The 18,696-nt window shown below is 31.9% G+C and overlaps 3 protein-coding genes across 3 annotated transcripts; 1 reads left to right on the top strand and 2 right to left on the bottom strand.

Annotated features, from left to right (window-relative positions):
* Positions 1–395: 395 nt before the first annotated feature.
* On the bottom strand, positions 396–7,673 carry LOC131846145 (leucine--tRNA ligase, cytoplasmic). Its single transcript, XM_059195380.1, has 12 exons — positions 7,546–7,673; positions 6,744–6,953; positions 6,004–6,375; positions 5,446–5,690; positions 4,459–5,357; positions 4,012–4,270; positions 3,553–3,917; positions 3,050–3,318; positions 2,144–2,398; positions 1,818–2,027; positions 1,080–1,314; positions 396–656 (listed from the first exon to the last, which is right to left on the bottom strand). Exons 1-12 carry the CDS (start codon positions 7,546–7,548, stop codon positions 448–450), a joined length of 3,531 nt encoding a protein of 1,176 aa, XP_059051363.1. The 5' UTR covers positions 7,549–7,673; the 3' UTR covers positions 396–447.
* Positions 7,674–7,836: 163 nt separating this feature from the next.
* On the top strand, positions 7,837–14,494 carry LOC131846146 (DNA-(apurinic or apyrimidinic site) endonuclease). Its single transcript, XM_059195381.1, has 6 exons — positions 7,837–8,131; positions 9,116–9,980; positions 10,619–10,771; positions 13,004–13,588; positions 13,818–13,998; positions 14,213–14,494. Exons 1-6 carry the CDS (start codon positions 8,105–8,107, stop codon positions 14,349–14,351), a joined length of 1,950 nt encoding a protein of 649 aa, XP_059051364.1. The 5' UTR covers positions 7,837–8,104; the 3' UTR covers positions 14,352–14,494.
* On the bottom strand, positions 14,492–18,596 carry LOC131846147 (histone PARylation factor 1). Its single transcript, XM_059195382.1, has 6 exons — positions 18,225–18,596; positions 17,531–18,117; positions 16,916–17,064; positions 15,766–15,992; positions 15,303–15,556; positions 14,492–14,914 (listed from the first exon to the last, which is right to left on the bottom strand). Exons 2-6 carry the CDS (start codon positions 18,095–18,097, stop codon positions 14,858–14,860), a joined length of 1,254 nt encoding a protein of 417 aa, XP_059051365.1. The 5' UTR covers positions 18,098–18,117; positions 18,225–18,596; the 3' UTR covers positions 14,492–14,857.
* Positions 18,597–18,696: the final 100 nt, after the last annotated feature.

The raw sequence follows: 18,696 nt of genomic DNA, 5'->3' as shown, positions 1-18,696 counted from the left end.
ACTAAACAAAGCAGTACTGTATTAAAATATAAAGAATATTCTTCACGAATTAAGTAAATAAACTCTACAGTCCAGTTAAGAGATCATTTTGAAGACCTTTCCTCGTAACAGAATTTAAGAAAAGAGTTAGCCTTACATGTTATTTATACTTATCATTCAAGGGGTCCTAATTTTCTTTCTAGTCAATGAGGAACTACGTACACCAAACTTAGTAACTTCTGTGCATAGACAATTTAGTTAAGATCTATTTGTGCTGTATGGTGGGTACAAGGGCTAAAATGTGACAGTCTTTCCAGGCCGTGTACCGCAGTCACTAGCCTTCCTAAAAACTAAAAAGGTAAAATGTATTCCACGGCAATCGTCAAAATTATTTCAGAATAAATAACAAATCAAAATTGTTCAATAAATAATTTATTATCATGAAGTAATAAAAGTCTTTATGAAAAGTTACTTTTCATAAGTGTATACTATTTGCAAGCCTATATCTATATTCTTGCCATTACTGACTAGCTCAACTTTGTTGGTAGCCACATCAACTTTTAATACTGTATCATTTTCCAAAACTAAGCATTTGGTCTCATGGTCTCCAGGTACCGGGATCTTCCTGGGTCCCAGGGCGGGATCTTTGTATCGCCATAATTTTAGACAATTTGCATCTGAAATTAAAAGTTCCTTTAGAACACACTTTTAAATATTTTAATCTCATGATTTAGTTAAAAATGACAAGGGTCGAAATAATACTTCGTTTTGACATTTAACACAATTATTTACTAGAACTATTACATAGAACTATTTGTTTGTAATGAATTTTTTAATAAATATGTTTGTTGTTTAATAAATATTAAATGAGAAATTATTTTTTTCTAAATTCTGAAGATTAAATGATATCTTGTACAACAAAATATATTCTATCTTATATACTATCACACAGTACAACGTAAAAACGAGATGATTGCGAACAGAGATGAATGGAAGAGAAAAACATATTACGCCGACCCCAAATATATGGGATAAGGAAGAAGCAGATGATGATGATACTATCGCACATTACAAAATATTCTAAATTGTTAACAACCGACCTTTAATTGTCTTCACTTCTTTTACGATTTTCGACTTTACTTTCTCGATTGAATCCCCATCAGCCAGATTTATAGAAATGGAGAACAGACCACTTTGTGGAGTTGGGTTGATCAAGTTTACAGTGACACCGGCCTCGACGCTAAAGGTGATGTGAGGCTGGCCAGGCGCACAATCCTCACGCGTCTTCTCCGGCGCGTCTTCAGAATCCGTATGTTTAACATCTATATTGTCCAGCTGTAAATGAAGTATTTTAGATAAATAACAGTTGACACTGCACAAAGTCTATGTGAGTAGTTCAATATCACCTATTCACTGTGCTTGTATTAGGGAGGATATGGTAGTAAAGTTACAGGATAAGAAGACGTAACATCTTAGTTGTCTGTGATAGGGAACTACATATAGGATTAAATAATTCGTACCGCCGCACGAAACATTGAATGTCTAATGATTACTTAAGAAACTTAGAAAATATTTGAAAAATGACCTACACTACTAACCCTAATTCTGAACTAATAAAAAAGAAGTAAAAAAAATACAATCTCAGAACGTAGTGACCTCACTGGATAATTGCTAAGTGACTTATTCTAATATTTTACTGACATTGAAAGCGCGCACTTCAATGATCATAAATATACATTGATTAGATATAATTATACATTTGTTATTGTAATATCATAAGATAATATTAATAACATAATTCAGCTATTTTGGCATAACACCATATAGACAATACTCACGTCTAAAGTGCTAAGTAAATATTGCTTATTGTCCACCAGTATAGCAGCTTCGTCGAACGGTAGCCCTACAGAAAGTGCTTCAGCCCCCACGCGCTCCACGTTTTCCCTTGTGGCTTGCACGAATGGCATCACTCGCTTCATGTACTTCTTTAGTTCCGAAATTTCACCTAATTTGCTAGATATTGTCTTATTATCCGGAAGACCCGCGGGCTGTAACAGAATATTACAATAGTCAGGGAGATTGTCAACTGAAGATGTCATAATGAACACCACATAATACGGTAGAGGTAAGGCTCGTAAAATTGAAAATATACAAGTATATTTACCCCATTTAGTTGTTTTAGAGTGGTCAAAATAATATGTTGCCATTTTGGGTACTCTTTAGCAACCCAAATTGTGGCTTTATTAGGCTTTCTCTCTGGTTTTGAAATTTCGCCTTTCTTAGGCTTCTTGACAGCGCAATGATTCTTCAGATATATGCGGAAAGAATGAGCGGCGTCCATTAAGTAGTTGCTTGCCTTAACCGCTACCTCGTCCACATCACCCACTACTGGCCACAGCTCATGAAGAATGCTTGTTTTCTATAAAAAAAAATAGTGTTAAAGATAACTTCTTAAAAAATATACAAGTAATTATATATAAATTCATAAGCTGCAAGATACTACTTGTATATTATTTATGATAAACTATATGAGGCAGTAGGATGCCAACAACTATCATCTTTTAACATTTTTATTTGGTTAATATAAATTACAGATTCATTACAATGGATATAAGTGACTGCGGAACATTGAAGTTCTAGCTGTCAAATAGTTTATTATTTACTACTCGTCCTAAATCTTGTAATATCTCGGCTTGTTCTATACTATAACACGCATGTATCTAAATACAGCCCAAACCACTGGACAGATCGGGCTGAAATTTGGCATGCAGATAGATGTTATGACGTAGGCATCCACTAAGAAAGGATTTTGATTAATTCTACCCCCAAGGGGATAAATAGGGGATGACAGTTTGTATGAAACTTTGTCAATTTTAAAACGATTGGGCTGAGACTTTGCATGCATAAAACACTACTGTGACGTAGGCATACCCTAAGAAAGGATTTTGATAAATTCCACCCCTAAGGGGATAAATCCATTACTGAAAATTTCATTAAAATCCGTTGAGTAATTTAAAAGATAGTGGCGGCGACTTTGTTTTATACTATATAAAGATTAGTAATCACTTACATTTCCCAGCAATTCCCAAACATGTTCTGCAACGTGAGGGCAAATAGGCGACATCAACTTGGCCTGCGTCTCAATGTACCTCGTGACAAGATCGGCATGCATTCCTCCCTCTGAACAAAGTTCTCTGTACTTGTCTCTGGCTGCTTGCAACTCGAAGAAACCAGTCTTTAGAGCTTCTTTGAACAGCATTCTGTTGTAATTATCATCAGTTTGTGACACTTTCGTATTCATTTCGCTTACGAATACTTTGTCGTGGAAATTTAGATTACCTATATTGAAAAAAGATTTTTAATCTACCAGAATAAGTAATAATAAGTTAAGAAATTTCTATTGCTAAAAATGAAATATATATAAAACATTGAATAAGATATACAAAATAGGATGAACATAAACTTGTCTTTATTTCATTATTTAGCATTGGCACATAGTCACATATTTATATTACAATTATTGTACATTATATTAGAAAATTAAAAACAACATTTTAGGAAAAAAAATCTCACCTGTCCTTAAAGTAGCCTTAGTAGTAACTATCTCTTTAACCCATTCAATAAACGTATACAGTCTTAATATAGCCGCATCAGCTGTGCTCTCCACAAAGTTTGCATCTTCTACAGAGTCACCAGCGTCGGCCAGCGTGAGCCGCATCCCATCCGCGCTGAATTTCTCAATGGATTCTGTGAGTGTCAAGAAATTTCCTTCTGACTTTGACATTTTGGCGGAATTCAACATCAGATGTCCGTTGGCCCTGATACCTTTCGGCCATTTATTTTGCTCGTTCGGCCATATCGCACAGTGGTTGTAAATATAGAATGTCAAATGGTTCTGTATAAGATCCTTGCCTGACACTCTCAAATCAACTGGATACCTGATGAAGAATTTGAATAAGAAATTAAGCATACATTAAATAAATTCATTTGAGGTTGAGGTGAATAAATTAATGAGTTAATCATTTCACCCACCAGAATTGAAAAGATCTTTTCATTCGATCTAAGGATGCCTTTGCAATTTTTGTCTTCTTTGGGAATGGTGCATCTTTGAAGAAAATATAGTCCCACACATCACTAGTCATCTCTTCAGGTTTAATATTGAGGGCATTTTTTTTGTTACCTCTGAAAGTATCACCTTGAAGGAAGTGTGCTATAGTGTAGTATGCATTGTAGATAGTTGAATCGGATAGAGATTCTATCACCCACTGTGTATCCCAGGGTAATTTTGTTCCTGAAAAATATTCCTTAAATTAGAACTAGGATGAAGAATAAAATATATAATGACTAGTGATTTACTCAATTTTGGGCCCATATAGTGTAATTAAAAAAAGTACAAGTTCCTTGTGGTTCAATTAATACCCATACCAAAACAAAGGAGTTAGTTTTATAGTTTTATGTTAGTATGAATAGATTACATACCAAGACCATAAGTTCTTGAACATGCATACTCATGCAGCCACTTCAGAGTGGCCTGGAAATTCTTTCTAACCTCATCATGGTATGTATTCATAGCTGCTAAGGCTTTTTCAGCCTGGCTCTTCCACTCCTCATTCCCATAATCCAAGTACCATTGATTACAAAGAGCAACTACGCACTCGTCGCCCGAACGTGATATAATAGTTTTTTCAGGTTCATAATAAACCACAGCACCATTCTCCTGTATCAGTTTATTTTGTAAATTCTTCTTCACATCTTGAATTTTACTTCCTTTGTATTCACCAACTAGCAAAACACCATCATAGAAGCCTTTAAGGTACACCATTTCTTTGGCTTGAGTCAGCTTCTCTCTGTCATTTTGACTTTGAATTTTAAGTTTATCATACACATGTACGGCCGACAAATTTCCGAATTCAGGAATTTCGAGTATAGGCACAGGTTTGAATGGCATTACCATATCATCAGTTATTCCATACTTTTCCCGGAAAGCTGGTTTCTTTTGTAGATCAACTAGTGCTGCATAGTCGTCAGGAGAATCAGAAGGCACACTTGTGACAATACCAGTGCCTTTATCTTCTTTTATAGTTAACATGGGTAAAGCATAGATTTTTGTGTAACAAGTGAATGGAGATTTCAAAGCCACTCCTAGTAAGTCTTGTCCTGTAATTTCCTGCACAATTTTGAATTCACCATCCTGTTTAGTGAAGTCTTGATAAGCCATGTTTCTAGCAGCACGTTTTGTACATATAAATATACCATCTTTGACTGTTTCAAAAGCTATGTATTTAATATCAGGATGTACCCAACAGTTGGTTTGTCCATACATTGTCTCAGGTCTTAGTGTTGCTGCAACAAAGCTGACTTTTTTGCCTTTGTAACTCCTAAAATACATAACAACAATGCATATAACAATATTTCTACTACTCATTACTTTTTGTATAAAGCATAAATACACTCTTTAAAACTTACGCTAGTATAGCTGGATAAGGCTCTAGAACTTCCATTTTGATTAGAGTGTATTCTTGTGGCCCAGCACCTTCTCCAGAGCTCCTGTCATGGTCCATGCAAGGCTGTTTGTCTAAAGGTGAAAATATAGTGTACCGTTTGCCATACATAATTTTCTTACGCTCTTTTAAATGATTGAATTGCCATCTAATAAATGAATCATAAAATGGGTTTGCATCTGTCGTGATGAATTTACGACGCCAGTCAACCTGCGAAGGGATTAAAAACAAATAGGGAAAACAAGCAATAATATATAATCTCTTTGAGACATTGTTTTTTAGGATTTATTTGATTGCTATTTAAACTAGTTCACAATAATTAAACATTAGCTATGGCGCAAGACTTTGGTACTATAATTTTATTGTGTTTAAATTTTAATTTGTATTTTGCATAAATAATATCATTGATTACATTCTCAATCAATATAATTTTGAGTTAAGAAATCATTGTTTGTTTACAATAACTCAGACTATAGTAGATTGAGGATTATTATTGTAACATGAGATTACTAATTTAACTCACATGTATACCCATCCTTTTGAGGTCTGCTACAGCTCGAGGTGGAAAATACTCCAGCCAATAAGACTCATTGGCAAATTCTTTAATTTCATCCTCAGGTATTCCAAGACTTCTCATAATCTGCCATTGGAATTTTGCAGAACCTGCCTTAGCTACTGCCTTACTTTTTTTACCTTTACTCTTATCTTTTGGAACTATGTCTCCTTCCTCTTGTATGGTTATTTCATCTTCATCAGGAAAAACTGGTGGATAACCATACACAGACATTTCTCTTTTTAATTTATCAGCACAAGCTTTAATTGGCATTCCAGTACAGTGGAAACCAAATGGAAAAAGCACCAATTTCCCCTTTAATCTGTGATATCTAGATGCAAACTGAAATAAATAAATACTTTGTAGGTTGCTCTCAGTATTTATTATACAAATAGCTTTCAGAGATTAGTAAGGACAAACAAACACATGAGACAAAAAAATAGTATACTTCTATTTTATTATACATGTAGTTGTAGTATGTAATTTCAACTTAACAGCTTCACTAAATGCATACATGCACTAACAGGCACTTCAATTTTATTTATTTATATAGATAAGTTATATCTTGATACATAATTAATATATATTGTTATTATTATTGTGCTGCTGACCTCAAACACAAATGCAAAGACAAAGCAATGAGGATGATGAAACAATATAAATTATTGTATTATTAATTAGCATCTGATACAAGTAAATTATAAACTTACTTCACACTTGGAAAGTGAAAAAGTGTGGCCCAAATGTAAACGTCCATTCATGTAAGGATATGGAAAAGTGCACATGAATTTTTCATACGCCTTTCCATCCTCAGGTGCTTCCATTTCAAAGATCTTCTCTAGATCCCATTTTTGTTGGACCTTCTTTTCAATCTCTTGTAGATACTCTACCTTAAAGGTGCCCTTTCTGTCTAGATTTGCCTAAAATCATTATAAACTTATAATATAATTTACTGACAACTCATGAAGATCATTAACTAAAATTTATAAAAAGCTAGGTTCTTAGAGGTTAAACCATTAATGCTACAAAGCCACTGGCATACTGTAAAATTCGGTGAAATATTTCAACCTACATTTTTAATTGTTTTAGATAAACTAAATATCTAACAAGATCTTGAATTGTTCAGTTAATATTATTACAGTAGGTAATATGACCTGAAATAAAGCTCTTGAATTTGTGTGTATGCATAATTAAGCACTATCTAGCCATATGGGGAAACTTGGCTCATTTTATCCTCTTTTGTTTTAATATAAGCATATGGATATTATTAATTTGTGTACTAACCAAAGAATATTACGCTTAAATTTAGAATTATACATAGATGCTAGGAACAAAAATCAATCTAAAGAATTTTATGAATAAGATATAGAATATATTGTAAAAGTTTTTATGTAAAGTAAAAATATGTGCTGTTGGATAACCATACTTTTAACATGAGATGATTTCCGTACATTTAATTGCTTAGACTACTTATATTGTTTTATATATGTGCAATAAATAAAATAAGCATACCATTGTCTGTCAGAGATTGATGCTTTCAGCATGGGAAACAAATGGGAAAATTAAATTAAAAATTGATGAACTGGCACGAGTACCGATACAAGTCAGAAATAATAAATCAAATTACTTGACAATGACAGCAAGCAACTGTCTATGATTTCCAGGACAGATTTTTGGTTTTATTTATCCTTTAGAGGAAAGGCAAAGGGAAGGCTCCTACACAGCTTTTGTATTGTTGTGATTATGAATGACGTATTGCTGTCATTTTGAATATTTGAATGAGTAATTTGTCATTATCTTGTATATGTACTTTCTCTGAATTTGCCGGTAATTTAATTTAAGTATTTTTATTAGGTCTTTCTGATCTGTGATTTTCGCTCCCAAACTGAAACAACTCCCAAAAACATCTCGGGATAACGCATATTTGCTTAGTTTAAATATTTAATTTATAGAATCCCAGTCACTCTTAATAAACTACGCACTAACATTTACCGGTGCCGGTTTTACATAAAATTCGTTATTAAAATTACTACAGTAGTTGTTAATAACCGTGCTTATTGATAAACTGGAAATGGCGCCAAGAACTGCCAAGACAAAGGTAAAGTGTGGTTTTAGTAACTTTTAGGTAACATTTTTAGATGTTTACTTACATCATTTCAAACTTTGCTTTTCCCATTTTCATTAATGTCGTTTATCGGCCGATATGATAGTAGTTTTGACCATGTGTTACTCACCATATCGTCGGTTGCGTCTTTGTCAATGATAGGGAGTAGATATTGTCTTAACATGCCTCTGTCCGTTACTAAAGACCGCGTGTTTTGCAGACACATCTCATACCATGAATGTTCTTTAAATTTATCGATACTTTTAACTGAACGCGACCGAATGTCCTAATTATAGCCTAAATATATACAGCATATTATTACACCCCATGTATCTCAATAACGTATTTTCCCTCCTAATTTTTTACTTCCTATTAATTATAAATACTTACCCTTATATGTTTACCTAACATATTACTCAGTCATTTTAAAGTTAGAATTAAACTTGATATATTTTTATATGAATGATTAAATTATAATTATTCATCTGAAAATATGCCATAATGTACTTGAGCATTGTATTGAAGTGTATTTTGTGTGTAGTAATGCCTCTATGCAATATTAAATTCCTACTTATTGTATATGTATTACATTGTGCAAAAGTTTATGATGTTCATTGATCTTTATCTTTTATAATTCATAATATAATACAAATTCCCAAAAATGTTGATAATATTATTTAAGTGAATTTTATTATTCTTATCAACGAAAGCATAGTCCACAATTTGCAATATTCTACATTTTAGTTATTATTGCAAATAGATGTACAACAACAGGTACCTAAAGTTTTGTAAGGTAAGGTGGTAGTTAAAAATATTTTATATAATAAAAGTTAATAACTAATAAATATGGCTCAGCAACATGCAAATGCATATTTGTACAATAAATATCATATTTTAGAGATATAGAAATTGGCATTTTTTAAATGAATACATAATGTCATTTAATATAATTTAATGTAATTTCACTGTTTCTTGTAGAAAACAGACAGCAAAACCCTTGAAAATGAAGTGCCAAAACAGGGTCGCAACAAAGGGAAAATTACTGAAGTACCCATGATAAATCTGAAAGATCAAGTTGATATACATGAAAAACCTACAGTAGTGTCGGAAAAGAAGACAAAACGCGGTAAAAGAAAAGCAGCCAATTCACTTGAACAGGATAAAATTAATGACATAATTGAAGAAACCGCACCGCCTTCTAAAAAAGGTAAAAAAGGGGCTGAACTTAAGACATCTGAAGAAAAACCTGCTAATGAGATTGTTGTAAATGCGTTAGTACATGACCAAAATGGTGACTATAATGGAGCTAATGGGGATACAGATGAAATAGCCAGTGTCAACACTGATAAAGGTAAGAAAAGGACTAAAAAAGAATTGGCATCAGAAGAAACTGAAGTCAAACCAAAAGATAATGGAAAAAGTAGAAAAAATACTAAAAAAGAAAAGATTAATGATGGTGAAACAGAGGAAGTACAAGCAGAAGATAAATCTACTGCCAAAAGGAGAGGCCGTAAACCTCAAACCAAAGTTGACGAGGATACTAAACCAGAAAAAAATGTTGAAACTATTGAAGAAGAGGTGAAATTTGAGCTTCCGGTTAAAAGCAAAAAAAGAGGAGCCAAAGCACCTATTAAAGAAAATAATGGAGATAGTGATAAAAATGAATCTCAGGAATATAAACCAATTGAAGAAAATAAAAAGAAGGAAACTAAAGCTAGAAAAGGTCAAGGAAAGAAAGCACAGGGTAAAGAGGAGGTGAAAGAAAAAGAGGAGGACGTAAAAGAAAAGGAAAATGAACCTGCACCTAAACAAAAAAAAGTAAAGAAAGAAAAAAAAGGTAAAGGTATGTATAAGAGTTTTACATAATTCTAAAAGAGTCATTTTAGTATACTCTGTTAGACAAATACAATTTTTGGCACCCTCTCATCATCTACTTCCTAAAGGTAAATATTTAACTTTATTTTAATAATGAAACTCTAATTAATAACATATATTTCATTTCGTTCATGTTTTAGGCTAACACTTGTTATATATTCATATAAGTAATGAATAATTAGGTCTTAAGTCCTTATACATATTCTACTCTGTATCTAAATAAAAATGCTTACATTGTAACATAATTGCAGATATTCTAGTTAGAAATTGTAACAGAGAATATAAAAAGAGGCAGTATTAGGAGAAAAACTCACATTGAAGAAAACTGTAGTTAATTGATTCTGTGTTTTTAGTATTTTGCATTTGCAGTGACAAAGGCTACCAAAAAATCTTTTGCAGAAAAAGTACAGAATTGATGTATTTGCCATAATATGCCAATTCATTAATTTGACTATTTGGTAATTGTAAACTTAGTAACAATAGCTATGACAACATTTTAACTTTCAATGTTTACAATGGAATTCTCAAGTATTTAAGAATTTATAGAAAGCAATGTACATACTACTGTTTTGTTATACTGACAATATATGTAAATCTCATTTTAAGGTGATGAGAAAGAAGAAATACAAGAAGAGAATGGAATTGCAGAAGTGAAACCTGCTAAGGGAAAGCGAGCAGCAAAGAATAAATTAGCTGAAATCGCAAGTCCTACTGAAGATGAATCTCAAGACACAGGCGAACCAAAGAAGAAGAAAAGGGGTAAATATGTGTAATTAATAAGTTCTGTTGAGGATGTCTTTGACAATAATTGTTTCACGTTTTTATTATTATGATTGAGTGTTACTTATTATTATTTAATAAATAAATCTTAAAATTTAAAAGTTTTATTTGTAATGGTAAATTTTAATATCAGCCAGTACTATGTTTTCGGAACTTATTATTGTTCTTAAAATATAATTTACAAAGAGAATTTATTTGATGTCAACAAGTTTGAAATGGAAAGCATACCTGTGGGTACAACACCTAAATCGATGATATCTATATTTGTTGGTTGGTTAATGGTAGAAGAATTGTAGATCCTGTAGTTATTGAACTAACCTAACCTAACCAGGGAAAATATTGTCTAAGAAATATGGATTTATTAACCTAAACCAATGAATTAACATTTATTTATTTACATATACCTAAACCTCTAAATGAGAGTAATCATTCGAATTATTACATTAGAATCTGTACAGATTTCTATGTGTTCAAGAGAGGTTTTCTTGTAACAGGTGAGCAATAACCCCATATCAAGGGTGGCATTAATACTACTTAGCTGTCTGATGCAAATCATATATCATCATTTTCTTCCAGATAAGCCATTAGCATGCTGCCATTTGTTACATATTGTTGCTTACATTATTATGTAATAAAAAATTAATATCCGTATTTCGATTAAATATTTCGCATACATATAGAGTAATTTATTCAACTTTATCATATCTTTATGTTTAAACATTATTGGCAAACTCTTCCTATTAGCTATCAATGACCAGGGAAAAATAGCTATTTTCGTCTTTATATAAAACCTATTACCTATAGCTTTTCGTAAATTCCAAATTTCAGAATTATTTATTAAGATGCGAAATCGTGACAATTAAATTCACTTTCAAATCTCCAACATTAGTTAAATCTGCACAAACAATATTTGGATTTGGAGCACTAGGAATAAACCTAAAAAGATTGCTTTTATTCTAGTGAATTTTATAGTGGGGATATACCTATGTGTATATACAATAGGATAGGTGGCCAAAGACTACACAAACTTAACAAGCTTAAGGTATAACTAGTAGTACAAAACTCTCACGATGGTACCAACTGGATTATACAGAGCTCTGCAAAAATTCAGTATTCACCCAGTTCATATTTTCGACTATAAAAAATATTATCTAGCCTTTCCATGATTTAAGACAATGACTGCTGTACAGGCATGAAAATTCCTGAAGGAAAATTCAAGTCGAGTGTTATTGATTCAAACTAGGTAAGTTTTTGCAGTGCTCTTTAATTATATTATATTACAGAGTCATTTAACTATGAACGCAAGTGCCACCCATACTAAATTTCCTCTGTAGATCTAGTTGCCACCTGTTTCATTTTTTTTTGTTTCTGGTATATATAATAGTAAATCCCCAAGGACCAAAACTATCTCCTCTTGTTTAAATTGCTCATTCAATTTGCCCTGATCATACATAGTGTAAATTGTGCTGCCGTTTCAAGAAATTATACCTACACAAACATCTAAAAATAGTACTTGTTAGCTAAATGAAGTACATTTTAAAGTCGATTTTGAAATGTAACATGAGTGTTTTATTAAACTTAGAGTACCAGATTCGCCTAGGCTTGCATACATTAATCTGATATGTTCTATGTTCATTAACGAAAAGTCTAGACACATGCATTCGACAAATTGTATTTTTTATATTTTACTTATTGTTTGTGACAATCGCCACAAAGTAAAGTGTTCGCAATTGTTGCCAGGACGAATTCACTGGGAACTAGTTGTAGTTAATGCCATAATTCCGTGCCATTCAATGTTGTACTACTTACTAACTCCACTGCATGGACAGATATCAAATGCTTTACACGCTTAATACAGAAATTAACTAAACAATTAGTAACATTTGAAATACTATCGCTTAGCTTCGCAATTTCAAACATCTCAACATGAGTAAAAATAAGTTTTATGTTCCGCAAAAATTTATACCGTGCTGACAGCACATCTAATGATACAGATAAGTGGCAAGCGTCGCCTATGTGTATACATGAACAGCACCAAGCATATAACGCTGTATGCCTATGCCTATGTTAGCCCTCATGTGTTGTATTGTTTGAAGACAGAAAAAGCAACAGAAATCTGAAAAGGCACCTTGTACAAAGTCCTCTCTAAAACATTAGATACTATATTCGCTCTGTCGATTTATTTAAAATTACGGTATTATTGATTTTCAGCTATTGGCATAACAGAGGACGCTAAAAAGAAACCATCACCTAAAAATAAAGCAACTACCGATTATGTAGCTTTAGATTTTTCAAACTCATGTAAAAATGCACAAGGTAAAGACTGGAATTATAAGATAGCCAGTTGGAATGTCGACGGCATAAGAGCTTGGCTATCTAAAGGTGGCCTGGACTATATACAGCACGAGAAACCAGATATTTTATGCCTACAAGAAATAAAATGTTCCCGGGACAAATTACCTAATGAAGTCACCAACTTGCCAGGTTACCACGCTTATTGGCTGTGTAGTGACAAAGATGGGTATGCGGGCGTAGGAATTTATACAACTAAATTAGCAATGAACGTGACATATGGCTTACAAAACGAGGATCTGGATAGTGAAGGTCGTATAATAACAGCTGAATACGAACACTTCTATTTGATTTGTACTTACGTCCCTAATGCTGGCCGCAATCTAGTCACACTTCCTAAGAGACTGCAATGGAATGAGGAATTCCGTAAATATGTTAATGAGTTAGACAAGAAGAAACCTGTTATAATATGCGGAGATATGAACGTAGCGCATAACGAAATAGGTAATTATTAATTTTGTTTTTAATACACAATGGTTTTTGGCAGGACCACTTAATTAGCGCGTAGCCCCTTCAACAAAAATTATAAACATATCATGCATGTATACTAATAAAGGTATTTGATGGTGTATCAGTTAAATTAATAAGACGATACTGTTCTTTCCGTCAAAATAATATTACCTACCTATTAAAAATATCATGGTGAGTGTTTTAACTTATATTCTATCAACAGATTTGGCAAACCCCAAAACAAACAAAAAGAACGCTGGATTCACAATAGAGGAGCGCACTGGAATGACAGACTTACTGGGTGATGGCTTCGTGGATACGTACCGACACCTGTATCCGGACAAAACGGGCGCTTACACTTTCTGGACATACATGATGAATAGTAGGTCCAAAAATGTTGGATGGTAAGTCTACCTTTATGTTTCCCTAGCTATATATTTTACAGTAATCTATTTAGTCAGTCTCAACAGCCCTGCCTATAGTGGGAATATTTCTACTATGGGCAGGGCTGTTGAGTGTCATAGATGTGTTTTAAACACACTGAAGTGCCTTTGTAAAATCATCGTATAAAGCGCCCTCTTAGTCACTTTACGACTTACGTTTACTGTTTTGTTTTAGGCGTCTGGATTACTTCATAGTATCTCAAAGGATCTTACCGTCACTTTGCGACAACGTAATAAGGGGCAGTGTTTATGGCAGTGACCACTGTCCAATTTCACTATTTCTACATCTTAGCAGTGCTGAGAAACCAAAATAATTCAATTAATAAATCTTATGTTTAAAGACTATGGACAACTCATGTTGAGATATTTTTTTTGTACAGTTGTTCTTTTTTGATTTGTGATAGACATGATGTCATTTTTGATTTTGTTTGAAATAATAAAGCATTCTTGATTATTATATGTTATTTAATTCCTTGTTGTTTATAACCAGCTGTATTCAGCACATTTCTTTCGAATGAATTTATAAATTATTATTTAATTATTGTAGAGTCAGGCAAAGATATAAATTTATACACAAATTTCCTTGGTGTTGGCTAGATATGCTCATGACATTTGGATTATAAATCGAGGTAAAAACCACTAGAACTCTCCACATAACAATACTCGATTATTTTAGCATTTATTTTATTAAATTAGATAACTTAAAAAAACAGAGATTACACAAAATAATTAAGTACAATAGATTTTTAGTTACATTATTGTTGATTGTTACAACATTCATTCCTATTGTTCACACCTTCCAATCTTATTGTTCAATTTACTAACTAGAGGCCAACATGGACATATTTGATCCTGTGCGACGATACTTGATATGCGCCTGTAAGTAATGAAACAACTGTTATATATTTCTTTATATGAGAAAATAAATAAAAGCTTTAGGTGATTAATTAATTGTTAATGTAAATAATAATACCAGTTAAATAAACTAAGGGCACTAAGATTTTAATTAGAGATTTAAGACATTTATTTATTAATTAGGTAAAAAATATTTTTTTAATTAGATATTGAATCAGATTTAACTTTTCTAATTTTCTTTATTAATTTTTATTATGAAAGAAGTAATTACTGTCAAAGACTTAAAAACAATACTGCAATTTGTATCATAATTACCATATGTGTGACATTCATAAATACTATTACAAATATTAACCTGGTTGCGTCTATAGACAGATAAAAAGAAAAAATACATTAGAAATCACATATACCTGGATTATTTTAATAAATTCCATCCTTTTAAGTAAAGTGTATGTAGAGGTTAGATTACTTAGAGCATTTTGTTCAAGAATCTTTAGTCCAGAACAAAATAAAGCTATTCCAATTTCTAAACCTGTACCAAAGTCACATTCGTCCACTGCTATATTGGCATATGTTATTACTGGTTGCAGGTCAGAGAGTATCTTATCCCTTTCATTTTGAGATTCTGCTGCTTCAAGTTGTGTGAAATACTTTTTTATATTTGCTAAAAGTAATAATATAATGTTAATATACGAAAAACAGTTAAGCTTAGTGTGGCGTTAAAAATAACTGAGAATATATTTGAATCCATTGTTTACCTTAATAAATAAATTATAATTTCATTACAAAATCGCGATTTGTCGAATAATAATGAAATTTTAAAATAATTAATCTCGAATTTATTTTTTTATATAGTTAATAAGAAAGACTAACCATCAGATTCCACTAAATGTCTATAGCCAAGTTGCGTTTTCTTATTATAAGGCACTACTATCCCAGCTCCATGCAATGTTTTAGTCACTGCCTGCGACCATCTTTTCTTAATATTGTATTCTAGTGAATAATTATTTTCTTCTGCTACTTTTTTAATCTTCTCAATGAGTTTCTCACATGCCATTGCAATAAAGGGAGATGTTTTTTTTTCATTTTGCAAGTACATACTGTAAAAGTATGTTACATAATTTATTTCCTTACTTTAATAAGAACAATACCTATTCCCAAAACAATAGATGAGATAATTACAGTGAATTTTGACTCAGCATTTCTCTTCATATACTCTTTATTTCTTAAAATTATATTTTCTATTGTGAATATTTAATACGCAATCTTTAAATCTGTCAGGTCTACTATAGGGTGTAATCACAATATTGATTTCAATTTAATATACAAATTTTAAATATGGTATGTCTACTATTAGACCCCAGTCTAATCACAATATGGATTTCAATTTCAATTCACATCTTCACTGTTTTTTTGCAACTTGATCATATTTAACCAAATACATTGATATGAATGTAAGTTAGAACTTTTGTTGAACACAAAATATGGAATTTAATCATGTTGCTAGTGTATAATTCAAGCACATAAAATGGTGTGAAATGATGCAATCTATTTTCATTCGTTCAGATTTAGATTTTACAGAATAGACCAGCCAGTCATATAACCAATTGGGGTGTAGCGCGGTGTTTATTCTCATCACTGTAGTGTTATATATGTTGTGATGAGATGGCGCAGCATAATATATTATAGTATGTAGGTAGTGAGTATACCAGTAAAATTGTACATTATTAAGTTTATTGGTAGTGTGCTACATGGCTTAGTAATAATGCGTACAGTCTACGCGGAGTCGGGACATAGACTGACTTTACACTTAAATCTTTATTAGTGGAGATGAAAACTAATGGACAGGTCTCAAGTGTTGAGAGAAATATTACATGTGTAGGCACAGGGGCTTAGACATGGCAATTAGAAACAATTATGGCTTGTATATGCAGTCTGAATCTTAAAGATATACTTGTATATACAGTATCTTAGTTTTTAAATTTATAATACATACCATATATTATTGAAATATTCTACTTACTATACAGCTCCAAATATATTGTCAGACATAATACTAATGGTACAGCCCTTGGCACTATCATTGCTTCCCAAGAATACTGGATCCTCATCAGGGTCATCTCTAAAATAACCAATATGATATTGACTGTTACCCTTTTTTTTTAAGACTGCCTGTAAAGTAATAGTAATATATAAAATTTAATATGTTTTTACTTGCACTTTGAAATACAGTAACAAATTTAATTATAAACAATGTGAGCAAAGGTGGACTTATCTCTTCCCAGTCTCTACCCAGTCAACCAACAGCATGGAATAGCAATGTAAATGTAAATAGCAAGTAATAAGTGGGTAACACTGACAGTATAATGTTGAAGTATCCAAATTTAAAAATAATCATATTAATTAAAGTAATATAACTTTTGTAATAAGTTTATATTGAATTTAAGGTGTTACAAAAATGTTATAATTTAAATATATATCTCTTAAAAACTTAGAACAATACACAAAATTCATAATATAATATATAGATACTAAATTTACATTTATATATCTTTTCATTATTTGTATATATATATACAAATAATGAAAAGATATAAATAATACAATAGTCTAGTTAAATTATATATATGGTACTTACATGAAATTCTGGAGGATCATAGAAGAATCGCCAGTGAATCAAATATAATTCTTTATCATCCACTTTAGGCAACTTTCCAGTCAACAAATCATATGGACCAATCATTTCCAGATTCACACTTGATAAAGTTTTCTCAATCCCTTTCTCCATACAGTTCAGACATTCATAAAATTTGAAAAAATCAGAAGGCATATCTGCCAAAAACAATTCCTTTATAACACTATGATCTGTATCTTTATCATAGTAGTTTATGGTCTCTGGTAGCTGTATACTGCATGTGGTTTCATATGTACAGGATGGAACTTCTTTGCTTTGTGTTTTACTTGTTGATGTGGAAGCTTCCTTATGTTTCTTACTTTCCTTATCACTACTTTCAGCGTTAGTCTTAATATCAGGTTTTATTGGTTTCTTATAGGGATGTATACGATTCTTTTCCTTTTTAACTCGCTTCTGTAGTGGTGGATGTTTATAGGTTGCATGATGTGTAGGGTTCTTTTGATAGCACTTTGATCCATACTTACATGCAGGTCTTGAATCTTTATCGTAATCTTTCCATTCATCAGACATTTCTATTCTTGAACTAACTTCTATTAGATAATAAGATAAAAGTAAATGTTTAATTTATCTAAAATAATATATGATCCTGTAAGAAGTACAAACATTATAAATGTATGAAACATAAAAAAGTTCTTACACGGTATTCTTTTTGTTCTCCAAAATGCTACCAGCAATTTTACAACTCAATTAAACGATAAATAGCTAACAAGTATATATTTTCTGTCGCAAAATCTGAATTTTGAAATGCCAGATAGCATTATTTATATCTGAATGACAGTGAATGTAGGATTATCAATGTCAAATTGACTGCGTCTTATAATGTTAAAATCTGTCCGGTTTACAGAAGTAGTAGAAGAGAGAAGTAGAGTTTGAAGATCAACCAACTCCCAATCGAAATTATCACAGTAATTATTGAAAGAGTCAAATGAAGGTGTCAAAAATTATGACGCCATATTACATTAAAAAACATGTCCACATCAAAAGTGGTTCAGAGGATGTACATTGCCATATTCCTTTCTCTACAACCTATGACTACCATTTACACTCTGTGAGTAGTCTAGTGTTTAGTGACCATAAAGTTATAAATTTTGGTGCCAACTTATAGATTA

The sequence above is a fragment of the Achroia grisella genome, unplaced genomic scaffold (assembly GCF_030625045.1).
Source record: "Achroia grisella isolate CSIRO2021 unplaced genomic scaffold, CSIRO_AGI_Agris_v1 utg501, whole genome shotgun sequence".
In the NCBI taxonomy this organism is placed as follows: Eukaryota; Metazoa; Arthropoda; class Insecta; order Lepidoptera; family Pyralidae; genus Achroia; species Achroia grisella.
This window is presented reverse-complemented; position numbering and strand designations above follow the sequence as displayed.